This window comes from Macaca thibetana, chromosome 1, assembly GCF_024542745.1.
Source record: "Macaca thibetana thibetana isolate TM-01 chromosome 1, ASM2454274v1, whole genome shotgun sequence".
Classification (NCBI taxonomy): Eukaryota; Metazoa; Chordata; class Mammalia; order Primates; family Cercopithecidae; genus Macaca; species Macaca thibetana.
Window position 1 is genome coordinate 27,742,434 of NC_065578.1, and position 27,776 is coordinate 27,770,209.

The 27,776-nt window shown below is 43.7% G+C and overlaps 2 protein-coding genes across 2 annotated transcripts in view; one reads left to right on the plus strand and one right to left on the minus strand.

Moving 5' to 3' along the window:
• YTHDF2 (YTH N6-methyladenosine RNA binding protein F2) overlaps positions 1-24,762 on the plus strand; it is a 36,330-nt gene extending 11,568 nt beyond the window's left edge. Inside the window, exon 5 of the mRNA XM_050795071.1 lies at positions 23,909-24,762. Coding sequence (XP_050651028.1) covers positions 23,909-23,932 — 24 coding nt within the window. The 3' untranslated portion in view covers positions 23,933-24,762. The remainder of the gene's footprint in view (positions 1-23,908) is intronic.
• LOC126958026 (dnaJ homolog subfamily C member 8) overlaps positions 1-26,114 on the minus strand; it is a 614,804-nt gene extending 588,690 nt beyond the window's left edge. Inside the window, exon 1 of the mRNA XM_050796069.1 lies at positions 26,111-26,114. The gene's annotated coding sequence lies outside the window, so the exon portion shown is untranslated. The remainder of the gene's footprint in view (positions 1-26,110) is intronic.
• Between the last annotated feature and the right edge of the window lie 1,662 nt (positions 26,115-27,776).

A 27,776-nucleotide genomic window follows, 5' to 3' on the forward strand; every position in this document is an offset into this window, starting at 1 on the left:
GGAATTGACCAGCCTTTTAATGTTTTCATAGAATGAATGCAATAATAAACAGAATTTAGGGTCTTTGGTAAGCTAACTAATGGTTTTTTTTTTTTTTTTTTTTGAGACGAAGTCTCACTCTGTTGCCCAGGCTGGAGTGCAGTGGCTTTGAACCATTAGCCGGGTGCGGTGGCTCATGCCTGTAATCCTAGCACTTTGAGAGGCTGAGGCGGGCGGATCATGAGGTCAGGAGATTGAGACCAGCCTGGTCAACGTGGTGAAACCCTGTGTCTACTAAAAATACAAAGATTAGCTGGGCGTAGTGGCGGGTGCCTGTAATCCCAGCTACTCGGGAGGCTGAGACAGGAGAATTGCTTGAACCAGGAAGGCACAGGTTGCAGTGAGCTGAGATTGAGCCACTGCACTCCAGCCTGGTGAAAGAGCAAAACTCCGTCTCAAATCAAAAAATAAAAAAAACCCATTCCATAAAGACTCTTGATAAGCGAGTATCCTAGTTCTCAGCTGGTGAACAAACCACCAAATAAAGGCTTCAGTTATACTTGTGTCAGGTTACTTTTTAGTTTACTCTCTTGTAAGAACTGCTGGGATTGGCTAGGCGTGGTGGCTCACGCCTGTCATCCCAGCACTTTGGGAGGCCGAGGCAGATGGATCACAAGGTCAGGAGATTGAGACCGTCCTGGCTAACATGGTGAAACCGCGTCTCTACGAAAAATACAAAAAATTAGCCGGGCGTGGTGGCAGGCGTCTGTAGTCCCAGCTACTTGGGTGGCTGAGGCAGGAGAATGGTGTGCACCCGGTAGGTGGAGCTTTCAGTGAGCTGAGATTGTGCCACTGCACTCCAGCCTGGGTGACAGAGCGAGACTCTGTCTCGAAAAAAAAAAAAAAAAAAAAAAAACTGCTGGGATTTCAGGAAGATGCTTCTAAGCCCAGTTACCATTTTAGTTAGTACTGCCTTACTTTTCTGTTGGTTACTATTTTCCTTAACATCTTTACATAACTGATTGTAAACTGTTCTTACAATCTTTATTAGGCTTTAAAGAATAAGCAGATTTTATGAGAATGGGGCTCATAGCTCGTTGAGACGGTGGACTCCCTTAGGTGAAGTGTTTGTGTGTGTATCTTCGTAGTATTTATGAGATTGCAAAAGCTTTCATGCCAAATGGGTGGTAACCCCATAAAGAAGTAGGGAAGTACTTAAACTTCATCCTGAAGATGATGTCACAGCTGTTCTACAGTTCCATGATTGGGCAGTATCTTGGCAGAACATGCTGAAGCAGAGCCACAGCCATTTTTGCCTAGTAGTATTACTGACTTGTTCTGCATGATCTAATTGAGTAACATAGAACCTTCAAGCATTGGATCTGTCAGCCTTGAAACTTAGAGCAAATTTTTTTTTTTTTTTTTTTTTTTTGAGACGGAGTCTCGCTCTGTCACCCAGGCTGGAGTGCAGTGGCCGGAAATTTTAGTGACATGTTTGATAGATGTGACTTTTATTTTTTTAAACAGCAATATACTGTGCTTAAGGTGTGGTTTACCTTGTTGAATGCTACAGATACTGTTGTGAAACCTTTCTGCATTTATTTAGAACCTTTCCCTAGTTAAGTATTCCTCTATGACATCAGTTTTGTTGGCTTCGTAGTATTGTCAGACTTACTATAATTTACCGGTCCCTAATTATTGAATATGTCAACAATCTGTATTTTAATATATTTTTTCTAATTAAAATAACACTACACTGAACATCCTTTTGTATAAATATTTATATTTGTTCCTTAGTAGTTAGATGTGTCAAAGGTATATGGATTTTAAAAATAGTATTTTACCACTATTACCAGAAATTCTTAGTAAAGGGGTAAATGCTTTGTGGTCTTGGCTAAGTTTTATATATATTGCTACATAAATCTTTTTCCTGAAAAGTTGAGGGAATCATTGTGCAACTGTTATCTAGAAGAAGGCAGTGGTTGAGAGCGTTTCTTTTTTTTTTTTTTTTTTCGTTTGAGATGGGGTCTCGCTCTGTTGCCCAGGCTGGAGTGCAGTGATGTGATCTCAGCCCACTACAACCTTCACCTTCCCAGGTTCAAGCGATTCTTGTGCCTGAGCTTCCCAAGTAGTTGGGACTATAGGCAGGCGCCACCACCCCTAGCTAATTTTTGTATTTTTAGTAGAGACGGGGTTTCACCATGTTGGCCAGGCTTGTCTGGAACTCTTGACCTCAAGCCATCCACTCTTCTTGGCCTCCCAAAGTGCTGGGATTACAGGCAGTGAGCCACTGCACCCAGCCGCCTTTCTCTTTTGACTCAACTTTGGAATAGTCTGGGAGAAAGGAGAGTTAACTTCCTGAATGAGTGAATTTTTTTAAAAAGAAATTTCATAAAATAATTGGTTTAATTTTTGTCTTGTGTCTAGCCCTTTAACTACAAGTAAAAATAAGGGAAGCAGTCAAGAATAAGGGAAGCAGTCAAGTAGAGAGGACAAAGGACTAATTCTTTTAAAGTCCAGCATCTTGTTAGACTCAATGGATGATGGAGCCCTGGGAGACAAAAATTAATGAAATAGAAAAAAAATAGACTTAATTGGGTACTTGGGTAAATGATTTTTCTGAATAACTACAGAGTAAGTGGAGAGTGAGGGGAGAGTTGAGATACAGAGAAAATGTGATTGTGGTGGCAACAGTTTGAATTTTAGTCTAAAAAAAAAAAAGTCATTGGTATTAAATGGGACCAGATTGACTATATACCCTTTTGTGCTATTGAATTTTTTTTTTTTTTTTTTTTTGAGATAGAGTTTCACTTTTGTTGCCCAGGCTGGAGTGCAATGGCGTGATCTCGGCTCACTGCAACCTCCGCCTCCCAGGTTCAAGCGATTTTCCTGCCTCAGCCCTGCGGAGTAGCTAGGAGTACAGGCGGCTGCCTCCATCCCCGGTTAATGTTTATATTTTTAGTAGAGACGGGGTTTCACCATGTTGGGCAGGCTGGTCTCGAACCCTTCACTTTGTGATCTGCCTGGCTTGGCCTCCAGCCACCGCGCCCAGCCCAAATTTTTTTGAGACTAGATTATTCATGTCAAAAGACAAAGCTAGGTCCGGCATGGTGACTCACACCTGTAATCCCAGCACTTTGGGAGACCAAGCCAGGCAGATCACAAAGTCAAGGGTTCGAGACTAGCCTGCCCAACATGGTGAAACCCCATCTCTACTAAAAATACAAAAAAAATAGCCGGGCGTGGTGGCAGGCGCCTGTAGTCCAGCTACTCAGGAGGCTGAGGCAGGAGAATGGCGTGAACCCAGGAGGCGGAGCTTACAGTGAGCCTACATCGCACCACTGCACTCCAGCCTGGGTGACAGAGCGAGACTCTGTCTCAAAAAAAAAAAAAAAAAAAAAAAGCCGGGCGCGGTGGCTCAAGCCTGTAATCCCAGCACTTTGGGAGGCCGAGACAGGCGAATCACGAGGTCAGGAGATCGAGACCATCCTGGCTAACACGGTGAAACCCCGTCTCTACTAAAAAAAAAAATACAAAAAACTAGCCGGGCGAAGTGGCGGGCGCCTGTAGTCCCAGCTACTCGGGAGGCTGAGGCAGGAGAATGGCTAAACCCGGGAGGCAGAGCTTGCAGTGAGCTGAGATCCGGCCACTGCACTCTCAAAAAAAAAGAAAAAAAAAAAAAAGACAAAGCTAGAACCAATGGATAGAAGTTATGGGGAGAAATACTTTTGTAAATGGAAAACTTGCTAAAAACGAAGTTCTTTTTTTTTTTTTTTTTGTTTTTTGAGACGGAGTCTTGCTGTGTCGCCCAGGCTGGAGTGCAGTGGCGTGATCTTGGCTCGCTGCAAGCTCCACCTCCCAGGTTCACGCCATTCTCCCGCCTCAGCCTCCGAGTAGCTGGGACTACAGGCGCCCGCCACCACGCCCAGCTAGTTTTTTGTATTTTTAGTAGAGACGGGGTTTCACCATGTTAGCCAGGATGATCTCGATCTCCTGACCTCGTGATCCACCCGCCTTGGCCTCCCGAAGTGCTGGGATTACAGACTTGAGCCACCGCGCCTGGCCCGAAGTTCTTAATCACAAGAGAATTTCAGGTAGAAACTAAAAGAGATATGTTATAGAAACTAAACTAGGGATGTTGTAGAGGGGATTCATACATAGGGTAGTCTGGACTAGAGAAACCAAGGTATTAAAGAGGATTAGCTGACTCAATATAACATTTCAGATTTGTGAAGATGAATTGATCCCATGAAACAGATCTTTTTAGGAAGGTTATTGTTTGTTTCACAGTTTCTGACCTAAATCTTTGTTACACGTAAAATAAGTAAGAACGGACTTGAGGCCAGAAAGCTGTGGATGACAGAAGGGATTGGTGCATTCTCAGTGAATTTTGGTACAGATTGGGTATATGAGTAGTTTTTTAATACATTTACTATGTACATATTAATGAAGAGTTGTTTCCTAAACTGTACTAAAAGGCTTATTAAAGAAATTTAGAGGCTGGATGGAGTGACTCATGCCTGTAATCCCACCATTTTGGGAGGCTGAGGTGAACACATCACTTGAGCCTGGGAGTTCAAGACTAGCCTGGGCAACATGGTGAAACCCCATCTCTCCAAAAAATACAAAAATTAGCCAGGCGCGGTGGCTCATGTCTGTAATCCCAGCTACTTAGGAGGCTGAGGTATGAGAATCGCTTGAACGCGGGAGATGGAGGTTGCAGTGAGCTGAGATCGTGCCACTGCATTCCAGCCTTGATGACAGAGCGAGACTGTCTCAAAAAAACAAAACAAAACAAAAAACAAAAAAAGAGGCCAGGCAAAAAACAAAACAGAAAACAAAAAAAGAGGCCGGGCAAGGTAGTTCACACCTGTAATCCCAGCACTTTGGGAGGCTGAGGCGGGCTGATCACCTGAGGTCAGGAGTTCGAGACCAGCCTGTCCAACGTGGTGAAACCCTGTGTCTACTGAAAATACAAAAATTAGCTGGGCATGGTGGTGCACGCTTGTAATCCCAGCTACTTGGGAGGCTGAGGCAGGAGAATCACTTGAACCCAGGACGGGGAGGTTACAGTGAGCCAAGATTGTGCCATTACACTCCAGCCTGGGCGACAAGAGTGAAAGTCCGTCTCAAAAAAAGAAAGAAATTTAGGAGTGATGATGAAATTTAAGAGTGATTATTTGGGAGAAGTGTTTCCCTTTAAAAAAAATTTAAAATTGGTATGTAATAGTTGTATGTAGTGTTGTTTTGACATCCAGAATACACACTGGACTCTTATTTATTTATTTTTTGGTGGTAGAGACAAGGTTACCCAGGGTGGTCTGAAAACTCAAGTGATCCTCCTGCCCTGGCCTCCCAAAGTGTTGGGATTATAAGCGTGAGCCACCCTGTCTGGCCTTGTTTTTATCCAGGTTTTCTTTTGATGTTGGCGGATGTGCATGAAAAGTTTCTCTTTACAAGGATGTTTGTTTTCCTTATAGCCATCTTTCTTCTGACCCTTTTATTTATGCATTCAGTCTTTTTTTTTTTTTTTTTTTTTTTTTTTTTTTTTGAGAAATATTTGAAGTGATTACTTTGGCTCAATTTTCAGCATTTAAAAATGCAAGTTTTGGCCGGGTGCAGTGGCTCATGCCAGGAGGTGGAGATTGCAGTGAGCAGAGATTTTACCACTGCACTCCAGCCTGAGTGACAGAGGGAGACTCTGTCTCAAAAAAAAATCATGTTTCTGTGATATAAAAGATGAAAACATCCTCACTTGAGCTATAAATAATATTAAATCCTTAGGAAGTAAATAACCATGTGATACTGTTGGCTCCCGTTTAGCATCTTACCACCCCGCCACTGTTTTATTGCGTCTTCAGATCTAGTGAGTGGGCATCCTGTTTTAAACCAGGAGACAAACACGAGCATTTTTTGTAAAATCCTAAGGCCATCTATGTCTATTTTTGCTTGCAGATAAATATACTTGTCTATCTGCCAAAAGGATTAAGGAAATTTTATTTGTATTACTCATCACCTTCCTTGCTTTGTGAATAGATAAAATGCCTCTTTCTGCAGCCTCCTTAAAGGAGGACTAGAAGAGAATAGATAACATTGAATTTGGATCTTTGAACCATGCCCTCTGTATCTATCTTTCAGCAAGAGTTTGTGTTAATTGCTAGGATGGAACAGAGAAACAAGGTACCATGTTTACCTTAGAAGCAGAGGGTTTTAGGAGGACAACAAAATGGATACAATATGGGATAAGAACTGTAATAGAGGAATGAATAAATTTTTGGCATTCTGGAGAAGTGATTAATTACTTTGAGGAAATTAAGAATTCATGGAGGCAATAACATTGGAACCATGCCCAATAAGTAATAATAGAATGATAAGCACTCAGATGGCAGCATAGTGCTTGGCACATAGTACACGCAGAAGCTTAGTTATCTTGTCTAACACTATAATTCTCATATTTCAGATAAAGGAAGAGACTCAGAGGTTGTTTATCCAAAGTCTTATAGCTTGTCTTTAACACAAGTCTCTCCAGCGATGTGTTGGAGCTGGCTAGTTGGAGCCAGCTGTTTAGCTTTCAAGAATACTTTTCTGGGCCGGGCGCGGTGGCTCAAGCCTGTAATCCCAGCACTTTGGGAGGCCGAGGCGGGCGGATCACGAGGTCAGGAGATCAAGACCATCCTGGCTAACACGGTGAAACCCCGTCTCTACTAAAAATACAAAAAAAAAACTAGCCGGGCGCGGTGGCGGGCGCCTGTAGTCCCAGCTACTCGGGAGGCTGAGGCAGGAGAATGGCGTAAACCCGGGAGGTGGAGCTTGCAGTGAGCTGAGATCCGGCCACTGCACTCCAGCCTGGGTGACAGAGCAAGACTCCGTCTCAAAAAAAAAAAAAAAAAAAAAAAAAAAAAAAAAAAAAAATACTTTTCTGTACGTTAAATTACATTATAATTACCATTGTATTAGAAGATAATATTCAAATTCATTACTCTTGAGGTTATTTACAGCTGTTGTATCAATATATAATATGCTATTGCACACTGATAACACATTGGTAATCTGAAATCAGCTGTGGTGTTTCTTTTTTTTGTTGCTGTTTTTGAGACGGAGTCTCGCTTGTTGCCCAGGCTGGAATACAGTGCAGTGGCGTGATCTCAACTCACTGCAACCTCTGCCTTGTGGGTTCAAGTGATTCTCTTGTCTCAGCCTCCCAAGTAGCTGGGACTACAGGCACCTGCCACCACGCCCGGCTAATTTTTGTATTTTTAGTAGAGATGGGGATTTACCATGTTGGCCGGGCTGGTCTCAAACTCCTGACCTCAGGTGATCTGCCTGCCTCGGCCTCCCAAAGTGCTGTGATTACAGGCGTGAGCCACCATGCTCAGCCTAGGCTTTTATTTTATTTATTATTTATTTTTATTTTTATTTAGAGACAGTCTTGCTCATCAGGCTGAAGTGCAGTGGTGCAATACCGGCTCACTGCAACCTCTGCCTCCCAAGTTCAAGTAATTCTCACAGGCACCTGCCATCATGCCTGGCCGATTTTCCATTTTTGTAGAGATGGGGTTTCACCATGTTGGCCAGGCTGGTCTTGAACTCCTGACCTCAGGTGATGCGGCCTCTCAAAGTGCTGGGATTACAGGCGTGAGCCACCACGCCCAGTCTGGATTTTATTCTTTACCTGTGTTGTAGTTTAGTTGTAAGGGAGGGTAGTTAATTAGGGAAAAACAGTTTGGAGGATGGGAAGTATGAAATATTTACCAAGCACTGACCTTGTTAGGCACCATGCTAGGAACTTTCGTAGCTTTACTTTAATCTCCATACCAACCTGGGAGGCAATATCCTGTATTTATAGAGAAATGGAAACTTAAGTAAACAACTTATCGAAACATCTATTATGCTTGGTGTGGTGGCTCACGCCTCTAATTCCAACACTTTGGGAGGCCAAGGTTGACAGGTCATTTGAGGCCATGAGTTTGATACCAGCCTGGCCAACATGGCAAAACACCGTCTCTACTGAAAATACAAAAAAATTAGTGAGGCGTGGTGGTTGGTGCCTGTAGTCCCAGCTACTCGGCAGGCTGAGGCAGGAGAATGGCGTGAATCTGGGAGGCGGAGCTTGCGGAGAGCTGCGATCACACCACTGCACTCCAGCCTGGGCGAAAGAGCGAGACTCTGTCTCAAAAAAAAAAAAAAAAAAAAAAAAAAAAAAATGGCTGGGCGCGGTGGCTCACGCCTGTAATCCCAGCACTTTGGGAGGCTGAGGCGGGCAGATCATGAGGTCAGGAGTTCAAGACCAGGCTGGCCAACATGGTGAAACCCCATCTCTACTAAAAAATACAAAAATTAGCAGGGCATGGTGGCAGGTGCCTGTAATCTGGAGGCTGGGGCGGGAGAATCACTTGAAACCAGAAGGCGGTGGTTGCAATGAGCCGAGATCGCTCCACTGCACTCCAGCCTGGCAATAAGAGCAAAACTTCATCTCAAAAAAAAAAAAAAAAATTAGCCGAGAGTGGTGGTGTGTGCCTGTAGTCCCAACTACTCGGGAAACTGACGGATGAGAATCACTTGAATCTGGGAGGCAGAGGTTACAGTGAGCTGAGATTGCAACACTGCATTCCAGCCTGGGTGACAGAGTGAGACTCCTTCTCAAAAAAAAAAAAAAAGTATGTGGGAGATGGCTGAGAGACTAAATGAGATACTTTTACAGTATTCTGGGGGAAGAAAAGATGATGAGGGCCTGAACCAGGACAGTGGGAATGGGAAACTGGGTGTGAAGAATGTGGTAGACATATTTGCTGACCAGTTTTTCAAAAACTAGAGAGGAGCAGCAGTTTAGGGTTAGGATTTGGGGATGTATTGGCTTTTGGAAATAGTTTCAGGTGCCTGTGATAGTAGCAGCAGCAAGGTGATAGTAGGCAGTTGGGAATCTGGAGCTCAGAGATTGTTGACAGGAATTTGAATTTTCAACCCTCAAGATAGGTAAAGGCATGGAAGTTTATGACTTCTCAAAGATTCTCGTAATAAGAATGACAGTTAACTCTGTACAGTGTCTAGCATATAGTTGTCTTGAATATGTACTTAAATGTATGTTCGTTTAATTCTTGTATTCTTGTGAGGTAGATATAACTAGCTCAGTTTTACTGATGAAGACATTAAAACACAGAAAAGAGTAAATAACTTTGCAAAGGGACATGAGATATGAAAGTAGAGCTAGTGTTCTAATTCTGCAGTGTGGTTCTAGAGCCAACACTAGTGAGAGAAAAGGACTATGGAAGAAATGCCCCAGAAATAACAAAATTTGAAAGATAAAGAGGGAGCAAGTGAAAGAGGTTGAGAGAGAATAGTCTTGAGTTTTTAGAAGGAGAACAAGGAATGGGCTATTCAGGTTGAGTATTCCTAATTTGAAAATCTGAAATGCCCCAAAGTCTGAAACTGAGTGCACACATGACACTGAAGAAAATGTTCATTGGAGCATTTCCTATTTTGGATTTTCAGATTAGGGATACTCGACCAGTATGTATCTACGAATATTCAAAAAATCTGAAATCTAAAGCATTTCTTATCCCAAAAATTTCAGATACAGGATACACAGCCTGTATGGAACTTCAAGCAGTAGGGTAGAGTATACTTACTCAGAGGCTACAGAGAGGTAACAGATGACTGCAGATGCCAGTGATGTCTGTTGAATAAAAAGCTGCTTTGCTGTTAGAAAGTTTTGATCTCCATACTTCATTCAAAAGACTCTGCATGTTTCTTTATCTTTCCAACCTCTTTGTACTCGCAGAATCAGTATCTTTCAACCTCTGTGTTCCAAGCCTTAACAAGCTATTATAAAGCTCTTTTGTTTGCCTAGTATGGACTGTTTTGGTAAATTAGACTATATAAAAATGTCTGAAATACAGAGTTGAATATGAAGAATGGCAGCATTCTGATTTTGATGTGGCTAAAGATTAATCCAGGGAGGACTGCTATTTTTCCATGCTTAAACATTTGTGGGACAGGGGCTAGTTGGCAGTGCATTCTGCTTACCTACAGAAGTAAAGATTACCCCCATAACAGTTTTTAGCATTGGAATTCTTTTTTTCCCTCCAAACGAAACTTTTCTTGGAACCTCATGAACGATTTCTACATGTTCAGCTTGCTTTCTCCCAGAAGATACCTGAAGCATCTCTCCTATGAAGCATAATTTGAAACACTAGACGACAATGAATTTTTTTTTTTTTTTTTTTTTTTTTTGAGACGGAGTCTCGCTCAGTCGCCCTGGCTGGAGTGCAGTGGCGTGATCTCGGCTCACTGCAAGCTCCACCTCCCAGGTTCACGCCATTCTCCTGCCTCAGTCTCCCAAGTAGCTGGGACTACAGGCACCCACCGCCATGCCCGGCTAACTTTTTGCATTTTTAGTAGAGACAGGGTTTCACTGTGTTAGCCAGGATGGTCTCGATCTCCTGACCTCATGATCCACCCGCCTTGGCCTCCCAAAGTGCTGGGATTACAGGCATGAGCCACCGTGCCCGGCCCGACAATGAATTTTTAAAAATGGGAATGATGCATGGAAGATGAGGTAGAGGGATCTGTTTTGAGATGAGAGAAGTAGGGTGAGGATTCAGCAAGTTCAGCATCTCTTCTAAAGATGTTGGGTTATTTAGTCTGGGCGCAAGTTTGGAGGGACGAGGAAGAGTTACCCAGGAGGGAGATAGGGAAGGCTTACGGCATTGACTTTGCCTGCCTGCCTTTAAAGGACAGCATGATGAAGGACTGTTCTTGTAGTTCCTTAGGAGTTTTATGTAGAGGAGAAAAAAAAGGTCTGTTCTTTGAATTAGGGCAAACGTGTTCTCTTCTGCTTTTTTACATTCATCATTGAAATCCTGTAAGTCTGCACACGAGCAAGGAAAAAGTGGTAGCTCCGATTGTTGCTTCTTTCTCCTACACAAAGCAGGTAACAGTTTAAATATGCATGCTGCTGCCACCTCGTGGACCAAATTCTAGTTCCTGGGCCCAGTAAGTAGTACCCTAATGCTTTTCATCCCTTGCCGAATAAACAGACAGTCCTTTGTTGAACTGATTTAACTCCAGTTTGCCATTGGGAAAAGATATCAAGGAATTACAGTGTATCAAATGAAACATTCTAGGGCAGCATGTATTAAAGTACTAATTGACAGTGTGAGACCAAGTATAGAAGAATAGCTATAAAAAGTGTAGAAAATGAAAGAAATCACCCATAATTCCTGTACTACAACAAAACTACTCATCTTGGCGTTTTTTCTTTTCTTTACCTGTGTAATTAGTTTATACAGTTATAATCATCTTGTGTATAGTGTTCATTTCATCCTCTTTTTCTTAGTGCTTTAGGTATAATATTTACACATATTTAGGCATTTGCTGGATATCTATAAGGCACTTGTCATATATCCTCAATCTCTTGTAATAATGCTGTAAAAGAGTGAAGACTCTTCATCTTACAGGTAGAGACCTGAGATTCAATAAGGAAAAACTAGATCACTGCCTAGGAAGTAGAACTGGGATTTGTTTTACCACAAGGCTCTTTCTGTTTTTAGGTCATGGTGTATCTTCATACTTATTTAAAATTGCTAATTGGCTGGGAAGGGTGGTTTACACCTGTAAACCACCTAGGATCACTTGAACCTAGGAGTTGGAGACCAGCATGGGCAGCAAATAATAAAAAGAAATTAGCACCTGTGGTCCTAGCTGCCTGGGAGGCCGAGGTGGAAGGATCACCTGAGCCCAGGAGATTGAGGCTGCAGTGAACCAGAATCGTAGCATGCACCCTAGTGTGGGCAACAGAGTGAGACCCTGTCTCCAAAAAAATAATAATAATGAAATTGCTAACTGTGTTTTAGTATCTGCTAATGCCTGTAGCCAGTCACCTCTTTGTGGACATATAAAGAGAACGTAATTAGTTGAAACATAAATATTTAAGCACTCAGTTTTAATTTTCCCATCACAAGTATCAAAATGGAGTGAATTAGATCTATTCTATATGACCTCCATGACCATTTGCTGAAGGGTGTGAAAGTTGCTGCCAATTACAGGCAGCAGGAATAAGGAAGAGTGTAAACGATTCTGGATAATGCACAGCGACAGGTTATTGTAAGTAGGACTGTTTTAGTCTACCCCATTGTCATGTTATACATGAACTGCCAGGTTACCTCACTTTGGTGGCAGAGCTAGAATTAGAGCCCAGATAAGTTCTTGGCTAATTCAACATTATGGCAAAAGTTACTTTAGTTGAGTTTGTGGGCCTGCACAGTAGTGAGGAGAGGGAAGTACGCTGGACCTGGATGTGAGAGCTTTCAGTGTATAAATTCCAAAAAATGGTAATGGATTTAAAACAACTTTTGAGTCACCTTGAAAGTTTAAAAAATATATTGATAACCTGGGTTCTACTTACAAACTTAACTAAATTAGAAATTTTATTTAGTAAGCTCCCTAGGTATTTCTTGTAGGATTAGAAATGATTGAAGAGAAGTTTTTCAGTTAGTACAAAAAGTACCCTCTGAGAGTTCTTACTTTGAGATTCTTGTTCTCCTTTACCTACTGAATGAGCATCTTTGGAGGTAAGGCCTTGGAATCTGCATTTTATCGGCTCTACAGGTGATTCTCTTGTATTTTAAATTTGCATATATAAAGTTGATACTGGGAGAGCCTGAATTACGGATGTTGTGGTCTTGCTAATAAATGTATAGGTACTGGAAAGGCCCAGGGCTCTGGAGGAAGAGTTGGTTTCATATCTGCCACTGTCATGAATACTGAACAAGGAAAATCATCTGAGCCTAAATATCTTTAAAACTTAGGGAAAATACCTAATTGGGTTAATAGGAAGACTAGATATACAATCATGCATCTCTTAGCGATGGGGATATGTTCCGAGAAATGCATTGTCCGGTGATTTTGTCCTGCGAACATTGTGTACTTACGGAAACCTAGATGGTAGAGCCTACTACACACTTAGGCTATATGGTATAGTCTATTGCTCCTGGGCTACCAACCTGTACAGCATGTTACTGTACTGAATAGTATAGGCAGTTGTAACACAATGATAAGTATTTGTGTATCTAAACACAGAAAATGTACATTAAAATACAGTTTAAAGGATATAAAAGGGGACTGGGTACGGTGGTGCATGCCTATAATCCCAGCACTTTGGGAGGCTGAGGTGGGTGGCTTACTTGAGGCCAGGAGTTGGAGACTGGCCTGGCCAACATGGTGAAACCCCATCTCTACTAAAAATACAAAACCTAGCGGGGCGTGTTGGTGTACACCTGTAATCCCAGCTACGGGGGAAGCTGAGACATGAGAATTGCTTGAACCCGGGAGGCGGAGGTTGCAGTGAGCTGAGATTGTGCCACTGTGCTCCAGCGTGGGCAACAGAGCAAGACTTTTAAAAAAAAGAGAAAGAAAAAGAAAAAGTTACCTTTTTAACGTCTTTTTAAAAACTATGGCAAACACATTAGCGTAGACCTACACAGCCTCGGGATCATCAATATCGCTGTCTTGACCGCCACATCTTGTTCCATTGGAAAGTCTTCAGAAGCAGTAATACACAGCTGTCATCTCCTATGATAATAGTGCCTTCTTCTGGAATACCTCCTGAAGGACCTGTCAGAGGCTATTTTACAATTAGCCTTTTAATAAGTAGTACATTCTAAAACAATGATTAAAAGTATAGTTATATAGTAAATATATATGCCAATAACATAGGTTTTTTTTTTGTGAGACGGAGTCTTGCTCTGTCGCCCAGGCTGGAGTGCAGTGGTGTGATCTTGGCTTACTGCAGCCTCCACCTCCCAGGTTCAAGCGAATTCTCCTGCATCAGCCTCCCAAGTAGCTGGGACTACAGGCAGTGCCACTACACCCAGCTGATTTTTGTACTTATTGTAGAGACGTGGTTTCACCATGCTGGCCAGGCTGGTCTCAAACTCCTGACCTCAGGTGATCCACCTGCCTTGGCCTCCCAAAGTGCTGGAATTACAGGTGTGAGCCACCACACTTGGCCGAGTTTGTTATTAAGTATTATTTATTATACATAATTTTACGTGCTATAGTTTTATACGACTTGCAGTGCAGTAGGTTTGTTTACAGTAGCATTACCACAAACAAGTGAGTAATGTTTTGTGCTACATCCTTAGAGTGGCTTCGACATTGCTAGGTGATGGGAATTTCTCAGCTCCATTGTAGTCTTACTGATCCGTCATTGACTGAAATGTCATTATATCGTGCATGAGTGTGTGTGTGTGTATATATATTGTTTTTTTTTGAGACGGAGTCTCACTCTGTGGGCACGCTGGAGTGCAGTGGCATGATCTCGGCTCACTGCAGCCTCCACCTCCTGGATTCAAGCAATTCTCCTGCCTCAGGCTCCCGAGTAGCTGGGGCTACAGGTGCGCGCCACCATGCCTGGCTAATTTTTGTATTTTTAGCAGAGATGGGGTTTCACCATGTTGGCCAGGATGGTCTCGATCTCTTGACCTCGTGATCTGCCCGTCTCGGCCTCCCAAAGTGTTAGGATTACAGGCGTGAGCCACCGCGTCCGGCCTATCTATCTATCTATCTAGCTAGCTATCTCTCTCTCTCTCTATATTTTTTTTTTTTTTTTTTGAGAGAAGGCCTCACTGTGTCACCCAGGCTGGAGTGTAGTGGTGTGATCACAACTCATTGCAGCTTTGACCTCCTGGGCTTAAAAGCATTCTTTTTCTTGCAGCCTTCTGAGTAGCTGGGACCACACGGGTGCTCGCCACTATGCCTGGCTAATTAAAAAAAATTTTTTTAATCGGGCGCGGTGGCTCAAGCCTGTAATCCCAGCACTTTGGGAGACTGAGACGGGCAGATCACAAGGTCAGCAGATCAAGACCGAGGTGGCGGGTGTCTGTAGTCCCAGCTACTCAGGAGGCTGAGGCAGGAGAATGGCGTAAACCCGGGAGGCAGAGCTTGCAGTGAGCTGAGATCCGGCCACTGCACTCCAGCCTGGGCGCCTGGGTGACAGAGTGAGACTCCGTCTCAAAAAAAAAAAAAAAAATTTTTTTTTTGTGGAGATAAGGTTTCACTGTGTTGCCCAGGCTGTTCTTGAATTCCTGGGCTTAAGCGATCCTCCTCCTTTGGCCTCTCGGTGTTAGGATTCTAGGTGTGAGCCACCATGCCCGGCCTAATTTTTAAAAATTTCTGGCCGGGCGTGGTGGCTTAATGCCTGTAATCGCAGTACTTAGGGAGGCCAAGGCAGGTGGATCACCTGAGGTCGGGAGTTCAAGACCAGCCTGACCAACATGGAGAAACCCCGTCTCTACTAAAAATACAAAATTAGCCGGGTGTGGTGGCACATGCATGTAATCACAGCTTCTCAGGAGGCTGAGGCAGGAGAATCGCTTGAACATGGAAGGCGGAGGTTGCCTTGAGCCGAGATTGCGCCATTGTACTCTAGGCAACAAGAGCAAAACTCTGTCTCAAATTCTAGTAGAGTCACGTTCTCAGTATTTTGCCCAGGCTGGTCTGAAACTACTGTTCCCAGCCTCCCAAAGTGCTGGGCTTGTAGGCAGGAGGTACCATAGCCAAAATAGATATTTTGAATGAAATATTACAATTCTGCTTTAAATTGGAGAACTGATGAAAAATACTTTGTCTCTTTACCTGGGGAAGTTAGCATCTTAATTATATATAACTTGATGTTTCTGCCATTGGATTTATTTAACTTATGGCATTGGAGACTATAAAGATTGATTCTATTAAACCTTATCAAGCAATGGAAGTAATTTTTGTGTAATCGTATCACTTTTAAAAATACATTTTCCTAGCCGGCACAGTGGCTCACGCCTGTGATCCCAGCACTTTGGGAGGCCGAGGCGGGCGGATCATGAGGTCAGGAGATCGAGACCATCCTGGCTAACATGGTGAAACCCCGACTGTACTAAAAATACAAAAAATTAGCCGGGTGTGATGGCGGGTACCTGTAGTCCCAGCTACTCAGGAGGCTGAGGCAGGAGAATGGTGTGAACCGGGGAGGCGGAGCTTGCAGTGAGCGGAGATCGCACCACTGCACTCCAGCCTGGGCAACAGAGTGAGACTCTGTCTAAGCATTTTATATTATCAGCTGGGGTGCTGAACTTTGGGTTTCTTTCAAGGTTCATGGGGGCATAGGAAAAACTAGTTGAGAGCTCTATAGATTTAATTTTGTGGGAGGGATAAACATTTATCAGATTTTAATGTTAATAAAATTATATCCAAGTAAATATGAATATGCCTCAGTTGTGTTTTATGGCCCACTTAAAAGTGAAGGGAGAGGGAGGGATAGAACAGTGCAGTAGTAAGTAGAAAGGTTATTAAGCTTAAATACAGGAAAGGCAAATAGGCAGATTTACTGTATTATGTATATTATATGAAGAGATTGTATATGTGCAGACTTTAACATTGCCACCTTATGGCTCTTTGTATATTTCCTCCAGAGACTGAATTTTCTATTTTATTTTATTTTTCTTTTTTATTTTTGAGACAGAGTCTAGCTCTGCTGGCCAGGTGTGAGTGCAGTGGCACGATCTTGGCTCACCTGGGTTCAAGTGATTGATTCTCCTGCCTTGGCCTCCCGAGTAGCTGGGACTACAGGCGTGTGCCACCATGCTCCCCTAATTTTTGTGTTTTTAGTAGAGATGGGGTTTCACAATGTTGGCCAGGCCTGTCTTGAGCTACTAACCTCAGGTGATCCACCTGCCTCGGCCTCCCAAAATGCTGGGATTACAGGCGTGAGCCACTGCACCGACCGAGTTTTCTATTTTGTAATCATAGATTTAAAGTGAGGAGGGGCTAACGTAGATGGGTGGATAGAGGTGTGGACATTATTTCTGGTTATTTAAGCCACAGACCAGATCTGTCTGGATTTGTAGTTTCCTAATTCATAGTTAATATCTTTTTTTTTTTTTTTGGAGGCAGAGTCTTGCTCTGTCACCCAGGCTAGAGTGTAGTGGCGCGATCTTGGCTCACTGCAAGCTCCGCCTCCCGGGTTCACGCCATTCTCCTGCCTCAGCCTCCCAAGTAGCTGGGACTACAGGTGCCCGCCACCACACCCGGCTAATTTTTTTGTATTTTTGGTAGAGATGGGGTTTCACCATGTTAGCCAGGATGGTCTCGATGTCCTGACCTCGTGATCCGCCCGCCTTGGCCTCCCAAAGTGCTGGGATTACAGGCTTGAGCCACCGCGCCTGGCCCATAGTTAATATCTTTTTTTTTTTTCTGTTGCCCAGGCTGGAGTGCAGTGGCCGGATCTCAGCTCACTGCAAGCTCCGCCTCCCGGGTTTACGCCATTCTCCTGCCTCAGCCTCCCAAGTAGCTGGGACTACAGGCGCCCGCCACCACGCCTGGCTAGTTTTTTGTATTTTTTAGTAGAGACGGGGTTTCACCGTGTTAGCCAGTATGGTCTCGATCTCCTGACCTCGTGATCCACCCGCCTTGGTCTCTGAAAGTGCTGGGGTTACAGGCATGAGCCACTGCGTCCAGCCCCAATTTTTTTATTTCTAGTAGAGATGGGGTTTTGCCATGTTGGCCATGCTGGTCTCGAACTCTTAACCTCAGGTGATCCACCCTCCTCGTCCTCCCAGAGTGCTAGGATTACAGGCGTGAGCGCCTGTGCCGGGCCTTAATGTTAATGTTTTTTGTTTTTTTTTTAAGATGAAGTCTCACTATGTTCTCTAGGCTGCAGGTCAGTGGCTATGCACAGGTGTGATCATAGTTCATTACAGACTCAAATTCCTGGGCTCAGATGATTCTGTTGCTTTCAGCCTCCCAAGTAGCTGGGACTGAATAAGGTGTAAGCCCTCTGTGCCTGATTTAAATTCATCTTCATCTGTCACCCATACTGGAGAGCAGTGGTGCAGTCTCGGCTCACCGCAGCCTCCTGCCTCAGCCTCCCCAGTAGCTGGGACTGCAGGTGTGTGCTAGCACACTGGTAATTTTTGTATTTTTTTTTTTGTGGAGATGAAGTTTTGCCACCTTGCCCAGGCTGTTCTCGAACTCTGGCCTTAAGTGATCTACCTGCCTTGGCCTCAAAGTACTGAGATTACAGGCATGAGCCACCGCATGCAGCCTGTAGTTATATAAGCATTGAAGTTTTATTGTTAAACATAACTTAGTGTACCTTTTTTGCAGAAGAAATAATTTCTTCCCTTCCTCCCAGTTTTATGTTTTGAAATACATTAAAAAAATTTTTTTTTTGAGAGACAGGGCCTCTGTCACCCAGGCTGCCAGGCTGGAGTGTAGTGGTGGCATCCTAGCTCACTGTAACCTCCGACTCCTGGGTTCAAGCTCTCCTCCCACCTCAGCCTCCCAAGTAGCTAATCCAAGTAGCTAGGATTATAGGCATGCACCACCACATCCAGCTAAGTTTAAATTTTTTTATTTTATTTTATTTTTTTCGGTAGAGATAGGGTCTCACTATGTTGCTAAAGGCTGGTCTTGAACTCCTGGCCTCAAGCACTTCCCCTGCCTCAGCCTTCCAAAGTGTGAGCAGCAGATGTGAGCTACCATGCTGGGTGTTGAAATAATTTCAGATTTACTCTTCCTCATTTGCCACATTTGCTTTATCATTTGAATGTTTTTGAAAATATGTGTATATAATGTTTTCCTGAGCCATTTGAGAGTTACGGTCTAGACATCATGTCATCTCTCCTAGGTATTTTGGTGTGTAGTTCCCCAGAACAAAGACATGCAGTTACATAACCACAGTGCATTTATCAAAATCAGGAAATTTAATTGAGACAATGTTGTTACCCACAGATCTTATTCAGACTTTATCAGTTGTCTTAATGTCCTTGATAGCAGTTTTTTTGTGGTCCAGGTTCCAGTCCATGAACATTTGGAGACCATGGTTTCTTGTCTCCCAAGTTGTTATTTGTTGTTTTCATTGTTTTGAGACAGGGTCTCATTCTGTTGCCTGGGCAGAGTGCAGTGGCACGATCATGGCTCACTGCTGCCTTGACCTCCCTGGACTTAAGTGATTTCCCAGGTTGCTGGGACTATAGGTGCATGCCACCACACCCAGCTAATTTGTGTCTGTGTGTATTTGTAATGTAAGACACGGGCTTTGCCATGTTGCCTATGCTGGTCTTGAACTCCTGTGCCCAAGCTATCTGCCAGCTTCCGCCTCCCAAAGTGCTGGGATTACAGGAGTGAGCTACTGCGCCCAGCCCTCCTTAGTCAGTCTTCACTGGTTTGAAGTGAAGTTGTATCCTTCTCAGTGCATCATACTGGGAAGTACAAGATGTCTGTTTATGCCATTACTGATAAAGTTAACTTTGGTCACTTTGGGTAAGGTATTGTCCACCAGGTTCTCCACTTAATTTTTTTTTTTTTAATACGTGGGAAAATAGTTTGACACTATGTAAATAATTTGTTTCTCATCAAACCGTCTCCTTTTAATTCTAGCATTTATTGATAATTCTTGCTTGATTAAGGTATTACTATGATAGGTGTTCACTTATCATTCATTAATATTATGTAATGCTCAAGTCACAGATTTGGCCAGCGGGAGGTCCTTCAAGAAGGATCCTACTGATGCCCTGGATTCTCACTCTGTTTCCAATCTATACTTTTCCTTCTCTCTCTCTCTCTTTTTTTTTTTTTTTTTTTTGAGACGGAGTCTCGCTCTGTCGCCCAGGCTGGAGTGCAATGGCGTGATCTCCGCTCACTGCAAGCTCCGCCTCCCGGGATCCCGCCATTCTCCTGCCTCAGCCTCCTGAGTAGCTGGGACTACAGGCGCCCGCCATCGCGCCCGGCTAATTTTTTTGTATTTTTAGTAGAGACGGGGTTTCACCGTGTTAGCCAGGATGGTCTCGATCTCCTGACCTCGTGATCCGCCCGCCTCGGCCTCCCAAAGTGCTGGGATTACAGGCGTGAGCCACCGCGCCCGGCGCCTCTCTTTTTTTTTTTTAAAGATTGGGTCTCATTTTGTCACCCAGGCTGGAGTATAGTGGTGCGATCAGGGCTCACTACAGCTTTGACCTCCTGGGCTTAAGCCATCCTTCCACTTCACCCTCCCAAGTAGCTGGGACCACAGGCACATGCCACCACCATGCCTGGCTAATTAAAATAATTTGTTTTGGTAGAGACAGGGTTGCCATATATTGGCCAGGTTGGTCTTGAACTCCTGGCCTCAGGCAGTCTATCTGCCTTGGCCTCCCAAATTGTTGGGATTACAGGTGTGAGCCACCACTCCTGGCTGTCTTCGTGTTGTTGTGCTAAAATTGAGAAAGTTTGATTTTTGAAGCAGTATTGAACATAGGTATTTGTGAGACTTAAAATTGTACATTGTAAAGAGGAACAAATTGGTGTTTAAAGAATGAGACAATGCTGTAGTAAGTATAATTACATGATGCTGTTTTGAATTTTTTCTTGACAATTTTAAATGCTATTAAGCATGCCGACAACTTAAATATAATAAACATGTTTCTTAGGAAAAAGCACATCTGTAGTCTTAAGTTTCTAATTCAGTGTTACAATTTGGGAAAAATAATTTATTGTCTGTATTTCTAGGGTTGCATTAAGAGATAATAGGTGGAATTTTGTTTTATTCATTTTTATTTTATTTATTTATTTATTTGAGATGGAGTCTTGCTTTGTCTCCCAGGCTGGAGTGCAGTGGCACTATCTCGGCTCACTGCAAGCTCTGCCTCCCAGGTTCACGCCGTTCTCTTGCTTCAGCCTCCTGAGTAGCTGAGACTACAGGTGCCCGCCACCATGCCCAGCTGATTTTTTGTATTTTTAGTAGAGATGAGGTTTCACCATGTTAGCCGGGATAGTCTCGATCTCCTGACCTCATAATCCGCCCGCCTCGGCCTCCCAAAGTGCTGGGATTACAGGCGTGAACCACTGCGCCCAGCTGGAATTTTATTTAAAAGTCAATCTTAGCCTGTTATCCACTTCTTAACTTGTAAGCAGTTTTTTTTTTTTTTTTTTTTTTTTTTTTTTTTTTTTGAGACGGAGTCTTGCTCTGTTGCCCAGGCTGGAGTGCAGTGGCGCGATCTCGGCTCACTGCAAGCTCCGCCTCCCGGGTTCACGCCATTCTCCTGCCTCAGCCTCCCGAGTAGCTGGGACTACAGGCGCCCACAACCGCGCCCGGCTAATTTTTTGTATTTTTAGTAGAGACGGGGTTTCACCGTGGTCTCAATCTCCTGACCTCGTGATCTGCCCGCCTCGGCCTCCCAAAGTGCTGGGATTACAGGCGTGAGCCACCGCGCCCGGCTGTAAGCAGTTTTTGAGTGAAGTTAGTTGAAGACCTGTTCTTTGCTTTCTGCTTTTTGATCTAGTTGGGACTATTACATAAAACAAGACTGAATTTAGTTTGTGGATGTAGATTTAGGGGAAGGACGTTGAAAGCGGTAGTGGTTATGGATGTTTCAAAGAAGGAAGGGATTTTGAGTTGTACCTTGAAGGACAGAAGGAGAAGAGCCAAAAATTACTGCCTTAAAGAGAAAAAAGCAAGAGGAATGAGATTTAATCAAGAAATGCATCTGAGTCTAGATTTCCTGAGGCCAAAAGTAGATGCTGATCAGTAATACATGAGAGGTTATGTAAATTGTATCCATCTGGATTATGAAATATAAAACCAGGTGAGTTTAAAATCAACATAAGCAAGATGTTGTTGACTTTATAGCTTACTAAGAGGGTAAGGGTAAATAAAAAATTTTTTAAAAGTGACTTTAATCAACTCCAACCTTTACTTTTAAATAAGAGACAAGGTCTCAGCTCTGCCACCCAGGCTGGAGTACAGTGGTGACATCATCATAGCTAGGACTGCAGGCATGTACCATAAGTGGTAGTTGCTATTTTTAGTAGAAACCATACTGACATCAGAGCCATAGTTACCACAGGGAAAATGGGAGCAAGTGTGTAAGTTCAGGCCTGTGTGCCACTGGCCACTTAATGCTTTTGCATTTAATAGCCATGTGAATCTAGTCATTTACGTGGAAAAAAAATTCTTTAATTAAAAAAAAAATTTAAATTTAAAGATGTAGTTTTTTGTTTTTTGTTTTTTTTTTTTGCGATGTAGTTTCGCTCTGTCGCCCAGGCTGGAATGCAGTGGTGCGGTCTCGGCTCACTGCAACCTCCAGCTCCCGTGTTCAAGTGATTCTCCTGCCTCAGCTTCCCGAGTAGCTGGGACTACAGGCACGTGCCACCACACCCAGCTAATTTTTGTAGTTTTAATTGGGATGGGGTTTCACCATGTTGGCCAGGACGGTCTCCATCTCTTGACCTCATGATCCTCCTGCCTCTCAGTAAAGATGTAGAATTTTAAAAATTCTGAGGCCGGGCACAGTGACTCACGCCTGTAATCCCAGCACTTTGGGAGGCCAAGGCCCAGCAGATCATGAGGTCAGGAGTTCGAGACCAGCCTGACCAACAAAGTGAAACCCCGTCTCTACTAAAAATACAAAAAATTAGCCAGGCATGGTGGCGGCGCCTGTAGTCCCAGCTACTCGGGAGGCCTGCCTCAGGAGAATGGCTTGAACCTGTGAGGTGGAGGTTGTAGTGAGCCAAGATCACGCCATTGCACTCCAGCCTGGGCTACAGAGCGAGACTTCCATCTCAAAAAAAAAAAAAAAAAAAAAAAAATTCTGTACATGAAGTAATGTGTGAAATGGAAGAATTTAAGATAAGTTTCTGAAAGACAGTGGTTTTTATTTATTTATTTATTTTTTTTTGGGAGATAGTCTTGCTGTGTCGCCCAGGCTGGAGTGCAGTGGTGTGATCTCGGCTCACTGCAAGCTCCGCCTCCCGGGTTCACGCCATTCTCCTGCCTCAGCCTCCCGAGTAGCTGGGACTACAGGCGCCCGCCACCACGCCCGGCTAATTTTTTGTATTTTTAGTAGAGATGGGGTTTTACCATGTTAGCCAAGATGGTCTCAATCTCCTGACCTTATGATCCACCTGCCTCTGCCTCCCAAAGTGCTGGGATTACAGGCTTGAGCCACCACGCCCAGCCATAAACAGTGATTCTTAAGAAAATGAGCATTGGGATTTATTTCAGGGAAAACATAAGTATTGTAGTTGGATTACCACCTCCCTAGGGAAAGAGGCCAAATGTGTGGGGTTTTTTTTTTTTTTTCCATCTGTGGACCAAGGGCTTTCTGTATGTCAGCTTATTAATTCTCCATAACCCTGTGAGATACTTATCTTCACTTTACAGAAAAGGAAATTGAGTATGAGTATGTCCAAGGCCTTGGGACTAGTTTGGGATTTGAATTTAGGTCAGTCTGACTCTTAACACTCTAGTGTACTATGTATGTATGTATACTGCTTTATCTGACCAGTCATGTATGTTTGGGTTACTTCCATCAGGCACATATTTTTGGGGGGCCTGACAACTAAGTATTAATCTAAACAGTAATTTAATAGGAAAGCATGTAATGAATTTTCTTTTTTTTTTTTTTTTTTTTTTGAGACGGAGTCTTGCTCTGTCCCCCAGGCTGGAGCGCAGTGGCCGGATCTCAGCTCACTGCAAGCTCCGCCTCCCGGGTTCAGGCCATTCTCCTGCCTCAGCCTCCCGAGTAGCTGGGACTACAGGCGCCCGCCGCCTCACCCGGCTAGTTTTTTGTATTTTTTAGTAGAGACGGGGTTTCACCGTTTTAGCCAGGATGGTCTCGATCTCCTGACCTCGTGATCCGCCCGTCTCGGCCTCCCAAAGTGCTAGGATTACAGGCTTGAGCCACCACGCCCGGCCTGAATTTTCAAGTCAAAAATAATTTTGCATTAAGATGTTGCAGTGTTTAAAACAAAGTAAAAGCCAGTTTTTCTTTGTGGGGAATGTTCTACTTAGAATAATTAATTTTCTAATAATTCTAAATAATGAAATTTCTGTTGTTATTCTGTGAAGTTTTTAAATTCATAAGCAAGCATGTTCAGATAATTTTTAACCATTTCACCTTTTTTCTTACCTCTGTAGGAACGTCAAGGTCGTGGGAAATAAAAGGCAGTTCTACACAGACTGCAGCAACGGTTGCATCTGCATATCCTAAGAGGAAAAAATGACCTTCAAGAGAATTAGGACTTTTTTCTTAATTTCACTGACTTCAGAGACGATTGCAGACTTGCAGTTTAAGTATTGGAATTTCACAAAAGACATAGGACTTAACTGGAAAATGAAAAAAAAAAAAAAAAAAAAAAGAAAAAACTAAACAAAAAATCCCTCTAGGTAGTTTAGGTGAAAAATGTCCCTTTTATTTTGGCTTTGGTTGTGATTTCAGAGCATAATGCTTTGTTTTTTTGTCTTTTTACTATGTTTTTCGGATTTTTAAGTCCGTAAGTGCATACAGTTTTCTCTAATTTTTAAACCCTTTCCTCCTCCCATTTTGACATTTGCACTTGGAGAACACTTGAGTTGTGAAGGTTTTGGGCATCCACCCCAGAAAGTGGGAATTTGATTTTACCCTTCCGAACTGGAAGAACATTTTTATGAAGAATTTTTGTCCGGGAGAATATAACAGTGTTACCCAAGGTTGTGTCTTTAAGGGTGGTTCATTTTCTCTGACCTTTTGTTACTCAAAGTAAAGTACTAGGAGTCCTAAGAAATGTTCTGTTCTTGTACATTATACTGATTAAGTCAGGATTAATTTGATTTCAAAGCTAAGAACAGTGGTAAAAACTCGTTTACAGAAAATGCATTTTGGAAGAGAAAAATACTGTAAAACGTGTAGTGAATGTTTCTTCAGTTTCTTGTTCAGCCAATGAGGAAAGGGCATTGCCTTTCTTTTTACCATTAATCACTTCTCAATAAACGTGAGATCCTGTTGAGCATCACTTCTAGTACCATTTAGTATTATTTGAGTCTGCTGTATTTTATGAAATATTTGGAGTATAAGGTATAACAGGTGAGATGGCAACTAATTTTAGAGCGTTTGTTCTGAGAGTAAACACTTCAGGCTTGCTTTGTATTCAGGGCCGGTTAACTAGGACCTCTGCAAAAGCAAGGTGGGCCAATATTCATAATGCTTTATTTCTAGATACTTTGCAGAGAATGTAGAGTCATTGCTAAATCATTTGTTCAACAAATATTAGACTGTTGGGTGCCTGGCACTATGCTTAACTCTGTGGAATTTGGCCAGTTATCTTTGATGCAGAGGAAGTAGAGCCCAGGAAATAAGTGTTCAATTTGAAATATGGTTTTAGACAATATTCCATATGGATGCAGATCCCTGACAATAAAATTTCTGTGGGCTTGGGTCTTTGGGAACCTTGTAACAACTGTAATAGCATTTAATTTCTTCTTTATATTTTCAACAGTTTTAGAGGCTTCTCTATCTTAAAAGATTGTTATCTCTTAAGATGTTCCCATTTTAGGCTGGGCACAGTGGCTCATGCCTGTAATCTCAGGACTTTGGGAGGCTGAGGCAGGTGGATTACTTAAGGTCAGGAATTTGAGACCAGCCTGGCCGACATGGTGAAACCCTCTCTCTACAAAAATTAGCTGGGGGATGGTGGTCCATGCTTGTAATCCCAGCTACTTTGGAGGCTGAGGCAGGAGAATCGCTTGAACCCAGGAGGTGGAGGTTACAGTGAGCCAAGATTGCACCACAGCACTCCAGCCTGGTGACACAGCAAGACTCTGTCTCAAAAAAAAAAAAAAGTTTCCATTTTAGAGTTGCATGTGTGAAAACATCTAAATACTAAGAAAGGATTATAGAAATGGATTTTAATACTGTTGGACAGAGTTGTGCCCTCAAAATTACTGAGTTCTACACAGCCCAGGATAGTAAAGTCAGGAGTGCCAATAAAATTGTTAAATACTGGTTTCTAAATTCCTTCCTTCCGGCCGGGCGCAGTGGCTCAAGCCTGTAATCCCAGCACTTTGGGAGGCCGAGGCGGGTGGATCACGAGGTCAGGAGATCGAGACTATCCTGGCTAACATGGTGAAACCCCGTCTCTACTAAAAATACAAAAAACTAGCCGGGCGTGGTGGCGGGCGCCTGTAGTCTCAGCTACTTGGGAGGCTGAGGCGGGAGAATGGCGTGAACCCGGGAGGCGGAGCTTGCAGTGAGCCGAGATCACGCCACTGCACTCCAGCCTGGGAGACACAGCGAGACTCCGTCTCAAAAAAAAAAAAAAAAAAAAAAAATTCCTTCCTTCCTCTCCTTCCTCTCCTTCCTCTCCCCCCTCTCCCCCTTCCCCCCCTTCCTTCCTTTTTTTTTTTTTTTTTTTTTTGAGACGGAGTCTCGCTCTGTCGCCCAGGCTGGAGTGCAGTGGCCGGATCTCAGCTCACTGCAAGCTCTGACTCCCGGGTTTACACCATTCTCCTGCCTCAGTCTCCCGAGTAGCTGGGACTACAGGCGCCCGCCACCTCACCTGGCTAGTTTTTTGTATTTTTTAGTAGAGACGGGGTTTCACCGTGTTAGCCAGGATGGTCTCGATCTCCTGACCTCGTGATCCGCCCGTCTCGGCCTCCCAAAGGGCTGGGATTACAGGCTTGAGCCACCGCGCCCGGCCGGTCTTGAACTCTTGACGTTGGGTTATCGCCTGCCTTGGCCTCCCAAAGTGCTGGGATTACAGGCTTGAGCCACTGCGCCCGGCCTGAGCCACCACGCCCGGCCCTTCCTTTCTTTCCTTCCCCTCCCTCCCTCCCTTCCCTTTTTTCCTTACTTCCTTTTTTCCTCTTTCCTTTTCCTCCTTTCTTTCCTTCTCTCCCCTCTCTCTCCCTCTTCTTCCCCTCTTTTCTTTTTTTTTTTTTTTTGAGACGGAGTCTCGCTCTGTCGCCCAGGCTGGAGTGCAGTGGCGCAATCTCGGCTCACTGCAAGCTCCGACTCCCGGGTTCACGCCATTTTCCTGCCTCAGCCTCCCGAGTAGCTGGGACTACAGGCGCCCGCCACTGCGCCCGGCTAATTTTTTTTTTTTTCTATTTTTAGTAGAGACGGGGTTTCACCATGGTCTCGATCTCCTGACCTTGTGATCCGCCCGCCTCGGCCTCCCAAAGTGCTGGGATTACAGGCGTGAGCCACCGCGCCCGGCCCTCTTCCCCTCTTTTCTTTTCTTTTTTCGACACGCAGTCTCACTCTCTCCCTGGCTGGATTGCAGTGGTGCGCTCTCGACTCACTGCAACCTCCACCTCCCAGGTTCAAGCGATTGTCCTGCCGCAGACTCCCGAGTAGCTGGGATTACAGGTGTGCACCACTACATCCAGATAATTTTTGTACTTCTAGTAGAGACGGGGTTTCACCGCGTTGGCCAGGCTGGTCTCCAACACCCAACCTCAGGTGATCTGCCCACCTTGGCCTCCCAAAGTGCTGGGAATACAGGCGTGAGCCACCGTGCCCAGCCAATAGCACCATTGTTGACATTTGCAGTCAAAAGCTTTTCTTGGCCTGTCAGAGGCACAGTACAATATTCCTAAATATTTCTGGCTGCCATCCTTTTTGAAGCACTTTTACCCCGAATTTTGGGGAGTTCCTTGTGTTTTTATCAGTAGGAAGGTGCTAGATTTCCTAGTAATATGTGTGGCACTCATCGTTTTCACTTTCAGCCCAAACTTCTGTGACTTCTAGAGGACTCCCTCGGGCTTCTTTAGTATTGACCTTGAAAAGGGAAAAAATCCAGAGAAAAGCAAATTGAAAAGGAATTTTAACTAGATTTTCCTGCATAGTATTTCAAGTTGGATATGAGATTATTCGAGATGATTATTTGCAATTTGAAATGTTAGCAACATAGTAGTTCCCAGTCTTTCATAGCAAATGTAGAAAGTACTGTTTCAGCTTTAAGAGTAGACTGAGGCCGGGGGCGGTGGCTCACGCCTGTAATCCCAGCACTTTAGGAGGCCAAGGCAG